This window comes from Nicotiana sylvestris, chromosome 3 (genome assembly GCF_000393655.2).
Source record: "Nicotiana sylvestris chromosome 3, ASM39365v2, whole genome shotgun sequence".
NCBI classification, from domain to species: Eukaryota; Viridiplantae; Streptophyta; class Magnoliopsida; order Solanales; family Solanaceae; genus Nicotiana; species Nicotiana sylvestris.
The window spans coordinates 7,687,488-7,705,675 of NC_091059.1; the positions used below are offsets into that span (position 1 = coordinate 7,687,488).

Sequence of the window (18,188 nt, forward strand, 5' to 3'; positions counted from 1 at the left end):
TAACCGATAGCCCAATAAGCTTTATCAAAATTATAATTTTACCCACTAAGTATATAAAACCACCTTATGGCTTCATTCTCTCAATTCTCTCGATAGTTACTCTTCATCTTCTGACCTTAATCCTTAGAGTAAGTTTTAAACTTTTCTGAATTTCTCATTTTAATTTTTCAATTATGTTTTTTAGTTTTAAACTTTAGAGAATTAATTGTTCAGATTTTTAGTTTTTCTATTTGTTTCTTTTGTTGCACTGATTCTTTAGTATTTACAAGATTAGGATTTTATTATTTTTCTATGAATTATGCCTGCTCGCAGTGAGATAGTTAGTAAGATTAGATTGTTGAATGTCTTATCCCTTACTCCTATTAACTTATAATTTTAAAAATTAAGATCATTCATTGAAATTTTCAAATGCAAAGAAAGTTTTTTCTAAGTTGAAATTTAATCCCTCTTCTCTTAAGAGGAAAAATTCAATTCCTTTCTCTTAATAATATGGTCACGATTCCTATAATAAATTTTTGGATAGTTTTTATTCTTATCAGGTAAACCGATAAGGATTGATAACCGACTAACCGATACTCAATAAATAATATCTTATCAGTTCGGTTATCGATTTAGTATATTTATAAATCGATAACCGATATAAAGAACCGATAATATTCACAACTGAACCGAACTGACCGATGCCCACCCCTAGTTTGCAAAACCCAAATCTTTACCCCTTGTCAAGACCTTAGATCACATCATTCCTCTAAAGCTTGGAGCCATGTCAGTCAGCCTGAGGCCTTACAGATACAACTACTATCAGAAGGATAAGTTGGAAAGGCAGGTTAAGAAGATGCTCACTAATGGCATAATATAGCATAGTCAATCACCCTTCTCATCATCAACATTGCTTATCAAAAAGAAGGATGGGACTTGAAGTTTCTGTGTAGATTATAGAGGGCTGGATGACATCACAGTAAAGGACAAGTATCCTATACCTATTATGGATGACCTCTTAGATGAACTAAGTTGATATGTGATCTTTTCCAAGGTAGATTTGAGAGATGGTTATCATCAGATCAGAATGAGGTTAGAAGATGCATATAAGATAGCTTTCAGAACTCATTTAGGCTATTATGAGTTCAATGTGATGATATTTGGATTAACAAATGCATCAGCTACCTTTCAATCTTTGATGAATCAGGTTTTTCAACCTTTCCTTCGAAAGTTTGTATTGGTCTTTTTTGATGACATCCTTATTTACAATTTAGCTGAAAGAGATCATGTGACTCATCTAATTGCTGTCTTTGCTTCCTTAAAGGAACATTCCTTATTTGCTAAAAAGTCTAAATGCTCATTTGGTCAGTCTAAAGTTGAGTACTTAGGACATATCATAACTGCTGAAGGAGCGTCTACTGATCCATCTAAAATACAAGCTATGCTCGACTGGCCTAGACCAAACTCAGTGAGGGCACTTAGGGTATTCTTGGGATTGACTGGATACTGTAGGAAGTATATTGCTAACTATGAAATCATTTGTAGACCCTTAATTGACTTACTCAAAAGGGATGCTTTTAAATGGAATGATGAAGCTGATCTAGCCTTTACAACTCTCAAGAAAGCTATATCTTCTACACTAGTGTTGGCCTTACCTGACTACATTAAGGAGTTCATAGTGGAGACATATGCCAGTCAAGGTGGCATTGGAGTTGTGCTTATGCAAGAGGGTAGACTAATAACCTATTTTAGCAAGGTTTTGTATCAAAGGCACAGGGGTAACTCAATCTATGAGAAGGAGTATATGGACTTGTTGAATGCAGTTGACAAGTGAAGGCGCTATTTACAGTACATGCATTTTGTGGTTAGAACTGACCACCATAGCTTGAAATACCTCCTGGAACAAAAAGTTACTTTTGCTTTACAACAGAAGGGATTGACCAAGTTACTTGGGCTGGATTATGAAGTACAGTACAAGAAAGGGGCTGAAAATAGGGTAGTTGATGCCTTCTCTAGGCAACAGGAAGATTCAGAATGTCACATAGGCCAATCTCAAGGAACATTGCAGGCAATCAGTGTCTCAGTTCCTTCTTGGATGCAGGAGATAACACACAGTTATAAAGGAGACTCTAAAGCTACAGAAGTGATCAGTCAGACAACAGTAACTCTACAAGGACCTAACATTTGGCATTACACTTCTAGCATACTCAGAAGAAAGGGAAAGATCTATATTGGTACTAATGGCGATCTCAAAACTCAGCTGATCTCCACATTCTATGATTCTCCTATAGGTGGACGTTCAGGACAGCTTGGAACTCTAAAAAGGTTATCACAGGTGTTCTATTGGCCTAGAATAAAGTAGATGGCCATTGACTATGTGGCCAACTATGATATTTGCCTCAAGAGCAAGGATGACAACACGACCTATCCAGGATTATTGTAGCCTCTACCCATTCCTAACTAAGCTTGGAGCCACATTAGTATGGACTTCATAGAAGGTTTACCCAAGTCCCAGAACAAAGAAGTGATCCTTGTACTGGTTGATCGAATGACCATGCCCATTTCATAGCTCTTGCTCACCCTTATATAGTAGCAACAGTAGCTGATGTGTTCTGGAAGAGGATACATTGCTTACATGGCACTCTTGAGTCAATAGTAACTGACAGAGATAAAGTATTCCTAAGCAACTTTTGGAAATCCTTATTCAAGCTATTGGGGACTCAACTACACTACAACACTACTTACCACCCTCAAAGTGATGACCAAACTGAAAGAGTCAATAAATGTTTAGAGAACTATCTCGGGTGCATGACTGCTAGTAGACCAACACAATGAAAGCAATGGCTGACTGCTGCAAAATGGTGGTACAACACCAACTTCCACACCAGCCTGCAATGCACCCCTTTGAGGCCTTGTATGGTTACACTCCCCCTCAACTATCCTTAGGACCCTTATTGGAGACAGTGTTACAAGGTGCTGAAGATACAGTGATGAGAAGGCAACAGATGCAACAACTATTGAAAGACAACCTCATTAAAGCTCAAGAAAGGATGAAATACTATGCTGACAAAAGAAGTTCAGATAGGGAATTCCAAGTGGGTGACATGGTCTATTTGAAACTGCAACCTTATAGACAAACATCCCTTGTATTGAGAAAGAACCTAAAACTGAGCTCTAGGTATTATGGCCCCTATAAGATTCTGGCTAGAGTTGGTATAGTGGCTTACAAATTAGACCTTCCTCCTGAATCCAAAGTCCACCCTGTGTTCCATGTCTATATACTCAAGAGGAAGGTGGATAATAGAGCGGTAGTGCAGACCACTCTGCCTATCACGGGTAAAGATGGCCAATTCTTAGTAAAGACAATGGCAATTCTACAAAGGCAGCTAATAAAGAGGAACAATGCTGTTGTGGTTAGTGTATTGGTGCAATGGTCAAATCTACCTCCAGAAGATGCCACGTGGGAGGATTATCAGTTCATCAAAGCCAAGTTTCCAAACTTCGACTCCAACCCTTGAGGACAAGGACTCTTTGAAGAGGTGGGGTATGTAATGATCCATTAATTCCCAAAAATATCATTGTTGTTAGTTGGGTTCAAAGTGAAAAGTTGAAGATCGGCTGTAACAGAAATCATGAAAGGGAGTTAACAGAAATTCATATACACTATTGAAATTAAATTAGAGTTAATAAGCTACAAGGACCAGGATGAGGCTACATCAGCTTGTAATTGTTATAACCACCTTCAACGGAAAGAGAAGGCAACAATCATCACGTCAATATTCTCTCTTCTCTTTCCTCACTCAATCTCTGTTCTCTCTCTCTCGATTCTCTTCTAGCTTCTCCTTCTTTCTTCTTCATTCTGCAGATTTCCTCAACTATGGAATTCCAATTTAGGAGATAGTTATTTTCATTTTACCATTGTAGTTCAACTTCTTTTTTTCATTAATATAAACAGAAAATTATCCCAAAATTCCTTTTAATTCTGTAATTTAGTTGTTTAAATTCTTTAGTTCTCATTGAGATCATTACATAATGGAAATGTGGACTAGGCTACCGTACATTACTACGTGATTCTTATGACCACACATACTCAAGATCACTAACTAGACCAGATCTTGAACCTAGATTTAATGGTATGCACCAAATTATAGAACCAATTTTGTTTGGGTACATATCCTAATGTGCTTAAAAGAAACATGACAAACATCTACAACAGACCAGGATGGTGGAAAAGCTAAAACGTCATAAAGGGACATGGTCACATCTTCAGATCATATGGTTTTAACCCCAAACGATAACCAATCCAACATAGAGCTGTCAGAATCTTTTTCAGAAGAAGGAGAAGCAATGGCAAATTTAATACACCCCCTCACTCGAGGCATTAAATTGATCAATCTTATGGAGGATGATAAATAAAGAATTTATGAACCATAGCAATATTTCATCATTATCAAACTGTTTGGCAAATGCATGATGCACCAATACTTAAAAAAAATCAAGAGCTTTGGAGACCAATGAAAATCTTCTCCTTAATCGATCTGGGAGAAGATTATTTTATCATCAAATTCAAAAAAAGGAAAATATGGAGAAAACACTTCATCAAGGCCCATAGTTTGTAAATGGGAATTACCTTTCTGTGATCAGATGGAAACCAAACTTTATGGCTGCCAACGAAAAACTAACTACCTCAACAATATAGATTAGATTGCCACAATTACCAACAGAGTTTTATGATGGAAAAATATTTGAGAAAATTGGCAATTCCATTAGTCGTTTACTGAAAATTAATGTTTGCACATCAACAACAATGATGGGTCACTATGCTAGGCTCTATGTGGAAATTTCGTTGGATCTCCCAGTGCAACCATTCATCTATATTGGTACTCATAAGCAGTATATTCACTATGAAGAAAAAAATCTACTATGTATGAAATGTGGAAGATGGGGACACCCCTCTACTATATGTATGTTTAGCCAGCAAAACACAAAATTAAACTCCTGCTCAGATACTACTACACTAAGGTCAATCGAGGAGAACCAAGAGGGCAAATGGAAAACGGTCACTTTCAACAAAGGTAAGAGACAGAATGTGACAAAAAATCTGGCAAATAACCACACCCCAAAGGAGAATATCCAAGGTCCAGGTATCTTAGTAAATCTATACAATACAAACACAGGTAAGTACATCAATACTCAAGTTTTACAATATAAATCAAAAGACCCTGCTAAGAACATTACAACCAGGAAGAATATAGACAAACCCACTCTTCCAATCCAAAACCACTTCAACATCCTAGATGAAGAGCACATGGTTTTGGACGAAATTAAAATAAATGAAAAAAATATTCCTCCTAAAACCTCCCATGCAATTAGCCATATGGACACAAAAGGCAAATGACCTGGCAATACCAAACTCATACGTGCCTACTTCTACTAGTAATGAAAAAAGTGACATGCTAATAGATATTAACAAAGATATTGTAAGCACGTGATTTTTGACCTTCCCCGAGGATTTTTACATTTTGTTAGCATAAATATGTAATTGGGTCTAATATAGCCATTTTAACTATTTTACTTTATTTCGTTGCAAAAAGAAAAAATCACAAAAATACATATACAAATTTTAGTTTATGTATTTCTCATAAACTTGAAAAAAATACAAAAATTGTACTTTATTTTGGTACTTTATATAAATTCGAAAATCACAAAAATATAGTTCTATTAATGTTTGCAGTCATTATAATTTTGAAAAAATACAAAAAAATATTACTTCATATTTTATCTTTACATATAAAAACGAAAATTACAAAAATAGTTTTAGTAATATTTTGTAGCTATTTTAAATCTTGAAAAAATATTTAAAAAAAAGATATAGTGTTGTTTAAATATTAGTCTTATTTTTGGTAGTTGTTTTGCTTACATAGGGCTAGTTAAGCAACGTTTCCTATTTCTCGGGTCCGGGCAAAAGAATAATATTCGGGTTCAAACTACCCGGTTTTAGGCCTAATTTCGGACCTAGCCCATAATAAACCGAGTCCAGGACACATGGGGAACCCCACCACGCATGGAGGACACAAACCTTGAACCCCACCACGCGTGGGGCTCATTTTTCTGGGCATTGTGTATCAAATACACGGACAAGGCCAAAACATGGGGGGACTGATTTTTTAAAATTTGAGAGGAGGAGACTATTCATCTTCTTCCTCTTTTGAAAGAAGAAGAAGAAAAACAAAAAACCCTACTGTCCTACACCCAAAACCACCACTCCCTCACGTAAAACCATCCTCGCACCCCGTCGTCACCCCCACCAAACACCACCACCCTCGTTCCACCTCCAAACCAGTCGCTCCAGTTGACCCCCTCTCCGTCACGACCCCTCCAGTAAACCACCAAACGACCCTTCAACCACCATCTCCTCACGTCGCCACCAGCTTCCTCAGCATCGTCAAACCACCCAAACTGCCTACGACCATTCCTCCTCCTCCTAGCTCCATCGTCGACAGCCCGTCGCAACCAACTCCCACCTCCATCACCACCTGCTGAACCAAGCAGCCCCACGACCATTTTTCTCCTTCGCCGTAGCCAAGAACCAGCCCGCCATTTTCAGTCCAACGAGCAGCTATTGCTGCATGCCAAGCAGTCGTAGCTGCATTTTCGAGCAGCGGTGGGTTGCTGCGATCTTGCTTGGCCGAGTTTTCTGTTTTCCGTCGAGGTCGACTTTGGTTCGTCGAGGTCCGGTATGTCGAGATGCTGTCCGAGGTTCCGTCGTTGTTCTTCGTTCAGAGAGGTCCGGCTTGAGTTCCGTCGGGATCGTGTTTGTCGTTCTGAGGTTGTTGAGGTTCAAAGGTTAGTAAACCTCAAGTATTGGATAAGGAAATGTTACGTTAAATGTTCGAAGATGCAATATAGAAATTGGTATGATAATTTTCTGCTCGTGTTTTCATCGTATGCATTTTGTTCATTTTGCGTTGTGTTATTCTTGTTTATTTGATATCATTTAATTAAGTTGGGCTAGTCATTCTATGACACAAGTTTGATGTTAATTTGTTCGCGGTCTTTTTCTTAGTTCGTTCGGGCAAAATTAGCATTAGTACTTGTTGTTACCACTTCCGAAACACCCATTCACCAGACTTATTTTATTAAATTTTGATAAGTTATGAGATTTTAGTTGTAAAGAAGCCGTAAGGTTTAGTATTGTTAAAGGCGTAAAAATGACATCCTTTTAAAAAAAATATATAAAAATAAAAATAAATAATAATAATAAAAAAGCGAGACAAGCTTCGCCAAAAATAAAAAATGTACAGATTACGGAGCCCTCACAAAAATATATATATTAAAATAATTAGAATTCGGGACATGCCGTTTAGCAAATTTTACGGCCTTCCCCAAAATAACAATGCGCTAGTTGCATTAGCCGTAAACTAATAACTAATAAGTTACGTTTTTCAGCATGTAAATAATTAAGAGATTTTCTTTTATTTTAGAGACGAACTTAATAGAAAATATAGTCATTGTAGGTTTATCCTTTAAAAATAAAAATGAGACGAGCCTCGCCAAATAAAACGTATAGATTGCGGGGCCCTCACAAAATGTATGGTTTAATTAGAATTCGGAAGGACCGTTTAGCGAATTTCACGGTCTTCCCCAAAATAATAACGCGATAGTCTCTTTAGGCGCGTGTTTAATATTTTACTTTCTTAAGCCTGGGTGTGCATTTCATGCGACCCGAATCCAAATCCCAAAACATCAAATAAAACGTGTTCCGGATTGTGGGTGCATTTCATGTGACGCAGTCCAAAGACGTGTTTTAAGCGATGTTCACATTTCTTTTAAAAACAATAATAATAAAGCGGTTAAAAGATAAAATTTGCACATAAGTTCATATTTGTATAAAATCAGATAATCAAGCCGAATATAACAGTTGAGCGACCGTGCTAGAACCACGGAACTCGGGAATGCCTAACACCTTCTCCCGGGTTAACAGAATTCCTTATCCGAATTTCTGGTACGCAGACTGTAATATGGAGTCATTCTTTTCCTCGATTTGGGATTAAAATTGGTGACTTGGGACACCCTAAATCTCCCAAGTGGCGACTCTGAAATAAATAAACCAATCCCGTTTCGATTGTCCTTTAATTGGAAAAAACTCCCTTGTACCCTCGCGGGTGCGGAAAAAGGAGGTGTGACAGCTCTGGCGACTCTGCTGGGGATGTAACCCAGAACCACTGGTTCAGGGTTAGAAATTCGAGCTTAGAATAATTGTTATTATTTGGCTTTATTTATTATCTGATTTTATTACATGTTTTGAGCCTAATGTGCTAAATGTTGCTTTTACCGCTTTGATATTACGTGAACTGTATATAAACTGTGCCGAAACCCCTATCCTTTCTGAGTCTTCTAAATCATGAAGAAGGGTGTACTTCGTATGACTTCTTTTCTGTATAGTGTCAAATCCCAATTTAGAACGAGGTTCGGATAAGTTGCTAAGCCGGTGAAGCTTCTGTATTCCCGGTACGCTGCCCCCCTCGGCTCGAGCTGTCCGCTCGGGTAAGCCAGGTCTAGATCAAACACCCAGGTTTTGAACCTAGAATAACTCAGCTTCATGCCGAATCCCTAGTAGGAACGTTTATTTGCATCATGTGCATTTGACTTAGGGGACTCAACACAGGGGTTGGGTCCTTCTAGGACAAGCAACCTGAAAATAATAGACCAGCTTTGGGCATCCTATGTGCTACATGTTGTATTTAGTCAAGGGCGAAAGGGTCATTTGGTCATTTCCAGCCTGATTTTATTTTAATCAAAGCATGGAGAACATTTATGGAATCCAAGAAGCCTTGGAATTCCCGATGTCCCCCACGCTTCATTTTTGGGAAAAAGCACATGGGGAACATTTGTGGAATCCAAGAAGTCTTGGAATTCCATATGTCCCCCATGCTTCATATTTTGGGAAAAGCGCATGGGGAACATTTGCGGAATCCAAGATGTCTTGGAAATCCTTATGTCTCCCATGCCACATTTTTGAAAATAATAATAAATTAAATATGTATATATATATATATATATATATATATATATATATATGAAAAAAGGAAAAAGCATGAAAATTCAAAAAGATTTTGTATGTTGTCATCATTTTCCACATATTAGAAAACCGTGAAAAAGAGGAGAAAATAACAGCGTAGAGAAAAAGTCCGAGTACAGTCGAAGCTCTGCCGAAATTTTGAGAAAATAAAAAAAAAATGTCTTATTAAAGTTGTTTTATTAGCAAGCCTTTTTTTGAAAAAATGTCAAAAAGTCCAAAAAGTCCAAAAGTTTTATTATGTTAAAAAAAAAAAGGGAGTCGGGCGTTGAAAGTGGTTTTATTATTGCATATATATATATATATATATAAAATCCAAAAAGTTTTTCTTTATTTCCAAAAAATGTATATATATCTTTATCTGTTGCAAGAACATTTGTCTTGCCAAAAGTTTTTAGAATCCCCATTTTCAAAACAAATAATCCAAAAATATTTTCCATTATTGACTTCTTTAGAAAGTCTTTCTAATTGTTTTTTTTAAAATAAAATAAAAAAAATATAATATAAAAAACAAATCCGAAAATATTTTGATTCTTCTTTCAAAAATTGAAAAGAAAATTCAAAAAAAACATTTTAGAAGCATTTCTTTTATTAAAGGTATAATTCCAAAAAATATATTCTTCTTTTTCTTTAGAATAAAAAATAATGCAAATGAAAATTCAAAAAATATATCTTAGAAGTGTTTCTTTTAAAAAGAAAATCAATCAAAAATCAAAAAAAATACTTCCTTTCTTCTTTTGAAGCAGTTCTTTCACAAATTCCAATTAAAAAAAATGTTAGTTCATTTACTTATTCATGATCTGCCCGAACTACGCGGGTTTGATTCTCACCGGATGTGAGATACGTAGGCAACCCTTATCGGGTCCAACCCCCAATTTGCTAAAATAGCCAAAAACAAAAATAAATAAATAAAAAATGTGTCAAAATTTTAATTTGGTCATAAACAAGTCGGGCGGTGTCCAACCTCCCCTTTTGCTAAAAATAGCCAATAAAAAAACATGTCAAATTTTAATTTTGTCATAAAGAAGTCGGGTGACGCTGTTTTATCAAGACATAGCCGAATGTTCCCGAAAGGGACGCCGGAAGGCTGACTTTGCATAAACAGCCACCTTTGGGTCATTTTTTAAGATTTGGTCCAGTTGACCCACACAGCCTTAAAAATCTTCGTCCCCGAGACGTTGACAGGCCGTGTTTGCAATATTGAGTTTCCTATTTTTGAAAAACAATAAAAGAGTCATAACTAAGTCAGGAGATGCTGTTTGTCATAAATAGCCGAATGTTCCCGAAAGGGACGCCGGAAGGCTGACTTTGCGTAAACAGCCACCTTTTGGGTCATGTCTAGGAGTTTGGTCCAGTTGACCCACACAGCCTTAAAAAGCTTCGTCCCCGAGACGTCGAAAGGCCGTGTTTGCAACACAAGGTTTTTATCGTAAGTTTTTTTAAAAAAAAAACAAAGAGTCAACGGTCAGGTGAATGCCGTTTGGATGTTTTAAAAAAAAATGAAAAAATAAAATAAGCCGAGCCAGCTTCGGCCGCGTCTTAAACCGTTCTTGCCGAAATAGCCTTAGAGTATCTGTCAGTTGTCTAAAGGTTATTTTCATAAAAGAACAGACAAGTTTGTAAAAGTGTCATAAAATAATCCTCCCCAGCCTCAAAATTCATGGGAAATTCGGAAGGGGCCACATTTGCAAAAATAACCATTTGGTTGCATTTGTCGAACAGAGAAAGGGAGTTAGCCTTTTGTTTTTGAGTTTATAAATCTCTTGATTAAGATATATGGGTTATTTGATTTTCGAGTTTGAAGGTCATCTTCAAACCTTCGAAACCCAGTTTGTTTTAATATGAAAATTGAAAAATTGTTTGTTATTGTTTATCTCTTATTGGTCCGAACTACGCAAAGTCTGATTCATGCGGGGACATGATACGTAGGCAATCTCCATAAGATTCGACCACAACAAAAAGAAAAAAAATGAAAAAAAAGAATGAAAAAAAAAGAAATGAAAAAGGGAAAAATGAATGAAAAAAAATCGAAAAAAAGAAAAAAGAAAAAAAAAGATGTTGTCAATAATGAGGACCGACTAAGTCCATTCTAACCTGTTTGTTTTGCAAAGAAAGTTAAGGTGGTTGGTTTGTGGTAAGCCAGACAATGACACCCAGAATCCTTTACTTGCACCTCATGATACACACTCTGCGGGGATCAGGCCTGATAACAGAAGCACTCAAATCCTATTGGGAACTTGCTGACGGAGGATGATGATATTAAAGCTGATAATGGTCTTGGCAATACTGATGCGAAGCTCAGTGGCTAAGATGCCAATTTGATAAAGTGGGAGGACGCTCCGTTCCTTGGTTAGCAAGAAAGAGGCATTTGGTGGTTTATTTTGTTGTCATTTCTGATTGTTCGGATTATTAGGATTGTAATTCGGATACTGTCTTGTGTCAAACTGTCTTAGCTTTCCGTTTTGTCATAGCGGTTGTTTAAATTTTGTCCAGTTTGTTTTAAGATTTTGTTCTGGTTTGTTTTGTTTTGTTATTCAAACCATTTCACCGGTAGTCTAATGCAAAATCCGGTCTTTATTATTTCCAGTCATCTTTTCGTTTAGTCCTTTGTCATTTTGTTCAGTGCCGATTCTAGTGACATGACATGCACACACAGTTCGGGCCTAATCTTAAAGTTAATCATAAAACCCTGGGAAGGTGATCAAAGCATTTAAAGGAAATAAGAACGGTTCAAGATTATTTGGAGCCCGAGTCATGTGGAACTGGGGCAAGTTAAACACAAAGAAAACCGTTAAAGAAAGATTCGCCTAAATTGACATGAGGGTCGTTCATAATAATGAGAATGAGAGTGTCGCCCAATGGTGGTTTAGAAGTGACAAATGAAAAAGTAAATGTGAATATAATTGTCAAGTCCGGCACCATCAGAAGAGGCTACAAATTTAAATTGTGTTGTTTGCACTTGGCATGTTCGAAAACTGGAATGACGAAGACATTTTGTTCTGCTACCTAAACACTCTATCCTTCGTTACCTTTTTTGAGCCTTATTTATTTTCTTTCATACCCCTCGTTCGGAATCAGTAGCAACGACTAGAAGATGCGAACATGGAAGATAAAAAAAAGAATAGCAAAACAACAAAAAACAAAAAAAAAACAAGCAAGAAAAAAAAGCAAAAGGAAAAAGAAAAGAAAGATAAGAAATGAGTGAAAAGAAAGTCACAAGAAAAAAAGAGGAATTGGGAACTACGTTTGACCTGATTCCTCAAAGAGGATACGTAGGCGCTTCACGGCTCGGTCATAGTTTTGAAAAATGAAAAAAAATCAATTAAAATATCCCCAAGCAAGAAACTGGGGCAAAAGTTGCGTTTGTTGTAAATAAATCTAATTCCGAAGGTTGTAATTAATAACCCAAAATTAATGCATTTTTGAGCCTTTAATACCCTTTTTTTTCTAGCCTTATCCAAAACCCACATTACGGAAAGAAAGACCTTCTGACCAGTCTTCAAAAGATGTCAAGTCAGACAAATGAGAGTCTTACCGGCGAACATAACATTCTGTTCCACAGCAGAAAGGACTCTAATCTCCAACAAAAAGAGTCATACCGGCGACACTCCAAATCCCCAGCTGGAAAGTGATACAAATGAGAGAGTCTTATCGGTGAAAACCTTCACAGGCACCATAAGTCGATGAAAGCTGAGAGAAAAGCCAAAATGAGAGAGACTTGATAGTGAAAACCCTTCGGGCACTACAAGTCGAATAGGATTGAGAATCAGGTGGGGAATCGCCAATTGAAGATCTTGAAAGATGATTGACGGTAGAGGATAGGCCACATACGTATGTCATGGCCATTAGAGTCGGTATCTGCGTTTGATAGGTTTTTTTATATAGTTTCTTTTGTTAAAAGGTCATCTTGTTCCTTTTGTCCTTTTATTCTGTTCCCTTTTATCTTTTTTCCTGTCATAGAAAAATCCCCAATAGAGTCTGTTTGGTCCGAACAAGTGTGAATTGACTTCAAAATAGGCCATCAGCTTTCCAAAATGAGATCTGACTAGTACATCCAAGTGGTATAGTCAGCAGGGAACAAACGCGAGGCCAGTGTCAAAAAGATATCCCCAGCAAAAAGGAATTGACAGAAGGATTGACAAGTGTCAAGAGGGATACCCTTGCCAAAATCAAAGGTTATAAACCTCAAGGCCAAAGCCCGTGGGCAAATCAAGGAGAGAAATGAGCATGATTTGGGAAATTTATACTAGACTAAAAGGTCGGGGAAATGCCAGTTTCTGAGCTATGTCACAAAAGAAGAGGGATATCCCCAGCAGGAAGGGATTGTCCCCAACAAATAATATCATCCCCAACAAGTTGTGGAGCGCAGAGCAAGGAAGGAGAAAGGAAAAACCATCCCAGTAGGAGTATCACAACCAACCACCATGTTTTAAACTAACAAAATTTTATTTGATTTGAAGCAGGTAACGGAAATGGCATTGATGCCAAAACTGCATGCCACAAGCGATATTATCAAACTGGGGCAGAAAATTTTCCTTCCATTTAGAAAATTTTCTGGAAGACAGGTATCCCCAGCTGATAACATTTTATCCCCCAGCAGGTAAGTAAATAATCCCCAGCAAGTTTTCGCGTTAAGATATTTTCAAGTCTTAAGGATATGTCGGGTTCATCCGCCCTCAAAACAGGATATGTCGGGTTCATCCGCCCTCAAATAGGATATGTTGGGTTCATCCGCCCTCAAATAGGATATGTCGGGTTCATCCGCCCTCAAATAGGATATGTTGGGTTCATCCGCCCTCAAAACAGGATATGTTGGGTTCATCCGCCCTCAAATAGGATATGTCGGGTTCATCCGCCCTCAAACAGGATATGTCGGGTTCATCCGCCCTCAAATAGGATAGTTTGGGTTCATCCGCCCTCAAATAGGATATGTTGGGTTCATCCGCCCTCAAATAGGATATGTCGGGTTCATCCGCCCTCAAACAGGATATGTCGGGTTCATCCGCCCTCAAATAGGATATGTCGGGTTCATCCGCCCTCAAACAGGATATTTCGGGTTCATCCGCCCTCGAATAGGATATGTTTGGGTTCATCCGCCCTCAAATAGGATCTTATTTTCAAAGTTATTGTCTTTCTAGGTCACCCACCAGTATAATGCGGGAATACATTTCTGTCTTTTCATTTCTGTTCTAGGTCACCCACCAGTATAATGCGGGCATATCATTTTTCATGTCTTTACTACCAGGCGCCCACCTGAATAACGAGAGGAATACTTTTATGTCTTAGTTTGGCCAGACGCCCACCTGTATAACGAGAGGAATACATTTCAGTCTTTTCATTCCAAGTGTTGAAGTTAGGCACCCACCTGTATAACAAGGGAATACATTTTGTGTCTTTACCAACAGGCGCCCACCTGAATAACGAGAGGAATACTTTATGTCTTAGTTTAGACAGGCGCCCACCTGAATAACGAGAGGAATACTTTTGTCTGTGCATTTCATATTTTAGGCGCCCACCTGTATAACAAGGGAATACATTTTGTGTCTTTACCATTAGGCGCCCACCTGTATAACAAGGGAATACATTCCACGTCTTTACCCATAGGAGATGCATTTCCTCCTAAGTTTGTTTTAGTTTCATCCATAGGAGATGCATTTCCTCCTAAGTTTGTTTTAGTTCCACCCATAGGAGATGCATTTCCTCCTAAGTTTGTTTTAGTTTCACCCTTAGGAGATGCATTTCCTCCTAAGTTTGTTTTTTACCCATAGGAGATGTATTTCCTCCTAAAGTTTATTTTTACCAATAGGAGACGCACATCCTAAGTTAAGTTTCACCAATAGGAGACACACATCCTAAGATAAGTTTCACCACTAGGAGACGCACTTCCTAAGTCAATTTCACCAAGAGGAGACGCACGTCCTAAGGAGACGCACTTCCTAAAAATAGTTTCACCAAGAGGAGACGCACATCCTAAGTTTATTCCACCAACAGGAGACGCACATCCTAAGATAAGTTTCACCATTAGGAGACGCACTTCCTAAGTCAATTTCACCAAGAGGAGACGCACTTCCTAAGAAAAGTTTCACCAATAGGAGACGCACGTCCTAAGGAGACGCACTTCCTAAAAATAGTTTCACCAAGAGGAGACGCACATCCTAAGTTTATTCCACCAATAGGAGACGCACATCCTAAGATAAGTTTCACCATTAGGAGACGCACTTCCTAAGTCAATTTCACCAAGAGGAGACGCACTTCCTAAGAAAAGTTTCACCAATAGGAGACACACATCCTAAGGAGACGCACTTCCTAAAAATAGTTTCACCAGTAGGAGACGCACTTCCTAAGCCAAGTTTTACCAATAGGAGACGCACTTCCTAAGTTATTTCACCAATAGGAGACGCACTTCCTAAGTTTATTTCACCAACAGGAGACGCACTTCCTAAGTATAATTGTACCCATAGGAGACGCACTTCCTAAGCTAAGTTTCACCAATAGGAGACGCACTTCCTAAGCAAAGTTTCACCAATAGGAGGCGCACTTCCTAAGGAGACGCACATCCTAAGAATAATTTCACCAATAGGAGACGCACTTCCTAAGGAGACGCACTTCCTAAGATAAGTTTCACCAATAGGAGACGCACTTCCTAAACAAGTTTCACCAATAGGAGACGCACTTCCTAAGAATAGTTGTACCAATAGGAGACGCACTTCCTAAATTCAGTTCTACCATAGGAGACGCACTTCCTAGGTTCAGTTCTACCAATAGGAGACGCACTTCCTAAGTTCAGTTTATCATAGGAGACGCACTTCCTAAGTTCAGTTCTACCAATAGGAGACGCACTTCCTAAGTTTATTGTACCCAATAGGAGACGCACTTCCTAAGTTCAGTTCTACCATAGGAGACGCACTTCCTAAGTTCAGTTTATCATAGGAGACGCACTTCCTAAGTTCAGTTCTACCAATAGGAGACGCACTTCCTAAGTTTATTGTACCCAATAGGAGATGCACTTCCTAAGTTCAGTTCTACCATAGGAGACGCACTTCCTAAGTTCAGTTCTACCAATAGGAGACGCACTTCCTAAAGTTCAGTTTTACCATAGGAGACGCACTTCCTAAGTTCAGTTCTACCAATAAGAGACGCACTTCCTAAGTTTATTGTGCCCACAGGAGACGCACTTCCTTAAGTCTATTGTACCCAATAGGAGACGCACTTCCTTAAAGTTTAGTTTTGCCCGTAGGAGACGCACTTCCTAAGACTATTTTACCCCATAGGAGACGCACTTCCTAAATTAAGATTTCACGCATAGGAGACGCACTTCCTAAATTATTTTCATTCATAGGAGACGCACTTCCTAAATTAAGATTTCACGCATAGGAGACGCACTTCCTAAATTATTTTCATTCATAGGAGACACACTTCCTAGCTCAAAATCATTAAGGTTCACCCATGGGAGACGCACTTCCTAAGACTATTTTACCCCTAGGAGATGCACTTCCTAAGTTTAATTTCATGCACAGGAAACGCGCTTCCTGAATTAAGTTTTCATTATTAGGAGACACACTTCCTAGTCTGGTTCGCTCAGGTTATACTTTTGCTTTAGGAGACGCACTTCCTAGTTTGGCTTTCTAGATTATATTTTATTTCAGGAGACGCACTTCCGGAATTGAGATTTCACCCTTAGGAGATGCACTTCCTAGTTTGATTCATTTTAAGTTCGACCATAGGAGACGCGCTTCCTAGTCTAGTTTTTTGAAGTCTACCCGTAGGAGACGCACTTCCTAATCGAGGTCTTTCAAGTTTTTAGGAGACGCACTTCCTAGTTCTAGTCACTGAAGTTTTCACCCTTAGGAGACGCACTTCCTAGTTTAGCTCTTCCGATTCAACCATAGAAGACGCACTTTCTAGTTTGAGTCATTGAGGTTTTTATTTTAGCAGACACATTTGCTAGCAAGAGTTTTGGTTTTACTCGTAGGAGATGCACATCCTAGTCTAGTCTTTAGTTCACTCTCAGCATGGCATCAGTAGTATCGGTGGGTTACGATTTTGCTAACGACTCACAAACCTTCCCAATGCAAACTGGGTTAGGAAATTTCATTTGTGTTGTTTGTTTTGGTTTTCAGGAGCCTGCCTGTAGAGCGGAGGTTGTTGTATGCCGAAGATTGAAGAAGTTAGGGGTCCGCCTGTAGAACAGCGGAACATCGTTCAAAGTCAAGCCGCAACCCATTGGAAGGCAGAAGGCTATGATAGAAGTCCCCAACACTCAATCCAAGATAGAAGCAACAAGAAGCTCGCCCCAAGAATGCGAGTCAACAGTCTGAGAGGGTCAACAAAAGCTAGTGACAAAAACAAAAAGAAAAAAAGAAGAAAAAGAAAAAATGAATGAATCCGAAGCACGGATGTGGAGAACAGATGTGATCTGCTCAAGAACTAGCGCCTACAACTAGCAAGTATCAAGGTTCAAATCCAAAGTCTGTATGAAGCACCATTCAAGACTCAAGATCAAGTTTCAGAAGACTTAGAGATAGGAATCCTTGTAACTAGCAGCTGATAGGCTTAGTTAGTCTTTTTCAGTTTTCATTTTGATGTAATGACAGGACCGCGGACCGGAACCTCAACGGAACGACACCTCGATCGGCTCCTCACCTCGGTACACTCTACCATCTCTCTCATTTCCGAACTACACGTGGCCTGATTCTTGTATAACCAAGGATATGTAGGCAGCTCAGATACCAGGGCTCGGTCACATCCCCTTCTTTTTTTTCCCTAGTGTGGTCCCTCCAAATAATGATCGGGTCAAAAACACGTCTAGTCGTTCTTTGTCGGAAAACTCTTCGTGTTTCCAGTCAAAGAGGGCAGCTGTAAGCACGTGATTTTTGACCCTCCCCGAGAATTTTCACATTTTGTTAGCATAAATATGTAATTGGGTCTAATATAGCCATTTTAACTATTTTACTTTATTTCGTTGCAAAAAGAAAAAATCACAAAAATACATATATAAATTTTAGTTTATGTATTTCTCATAAACTTGAAAAAAATACAAAAATTGTACTTTATTTTGGTACTTTATATAAATTCGAAAATCACAAAAATATAGTTCTATTAATGTTTGCAGTCATTATAATTTTGAAAA

The 18,188-nt window shown here is 38.3% G+C and overlaps 3 protein-coding genes across 3 annotated transcripts; all 3 read left to right on the forward strand.

Annotated features, from left to right (window-relative positions):
- Nucleotides 1-1,066: 1,066 nt before the first annotated feature.
- LOC138887010 (uncharacterized mitochondrial protein AtMg00860-like) lies at nucleotides 1,067-1,813 on the forward strand. The gene has a single exon (XM_070168718.1). It carries the CDS (start codon nucleotides 1,067-1,069, stop codon nucleotides 1,811-1,813), a length of 747 nt encoding a protein of 248 aa, XP_070024819.1.
- Nucleotides 1,814-1,831: 18 nt separating this feature from the next.
- LOC138887011 (uncharacterized) lies at nucleotides 1,832-2,341 on the forward strand. The gene has a single exon (XM_070168719.1). The coding sequence runs from the start codon at nucleotides 1,832-1,834 to the stop codon at nucleotides 2,339-2,341; it is 510 nt and encodes a 169-aa protein (XP_070024820.1).
- A 478-nt stretch (nucleotides 2,342-2,819) lies between these two features.
- LOC138887012 (uncharacterized) lies at nucleotides 2,820-3,497 on the forward strand. The gene has a single exon (XM_070168720.1). The coding sequence runs from the start codon at nucleotides 2,820-2,822 to the stop codon at nucleotides 3,495-3,497; it is 678 nt and encodes a 225-aa protein (XP_070024821.1).
- Nucleotides 3,498-18,188: the final 14,691 nt, after the last annotated feature.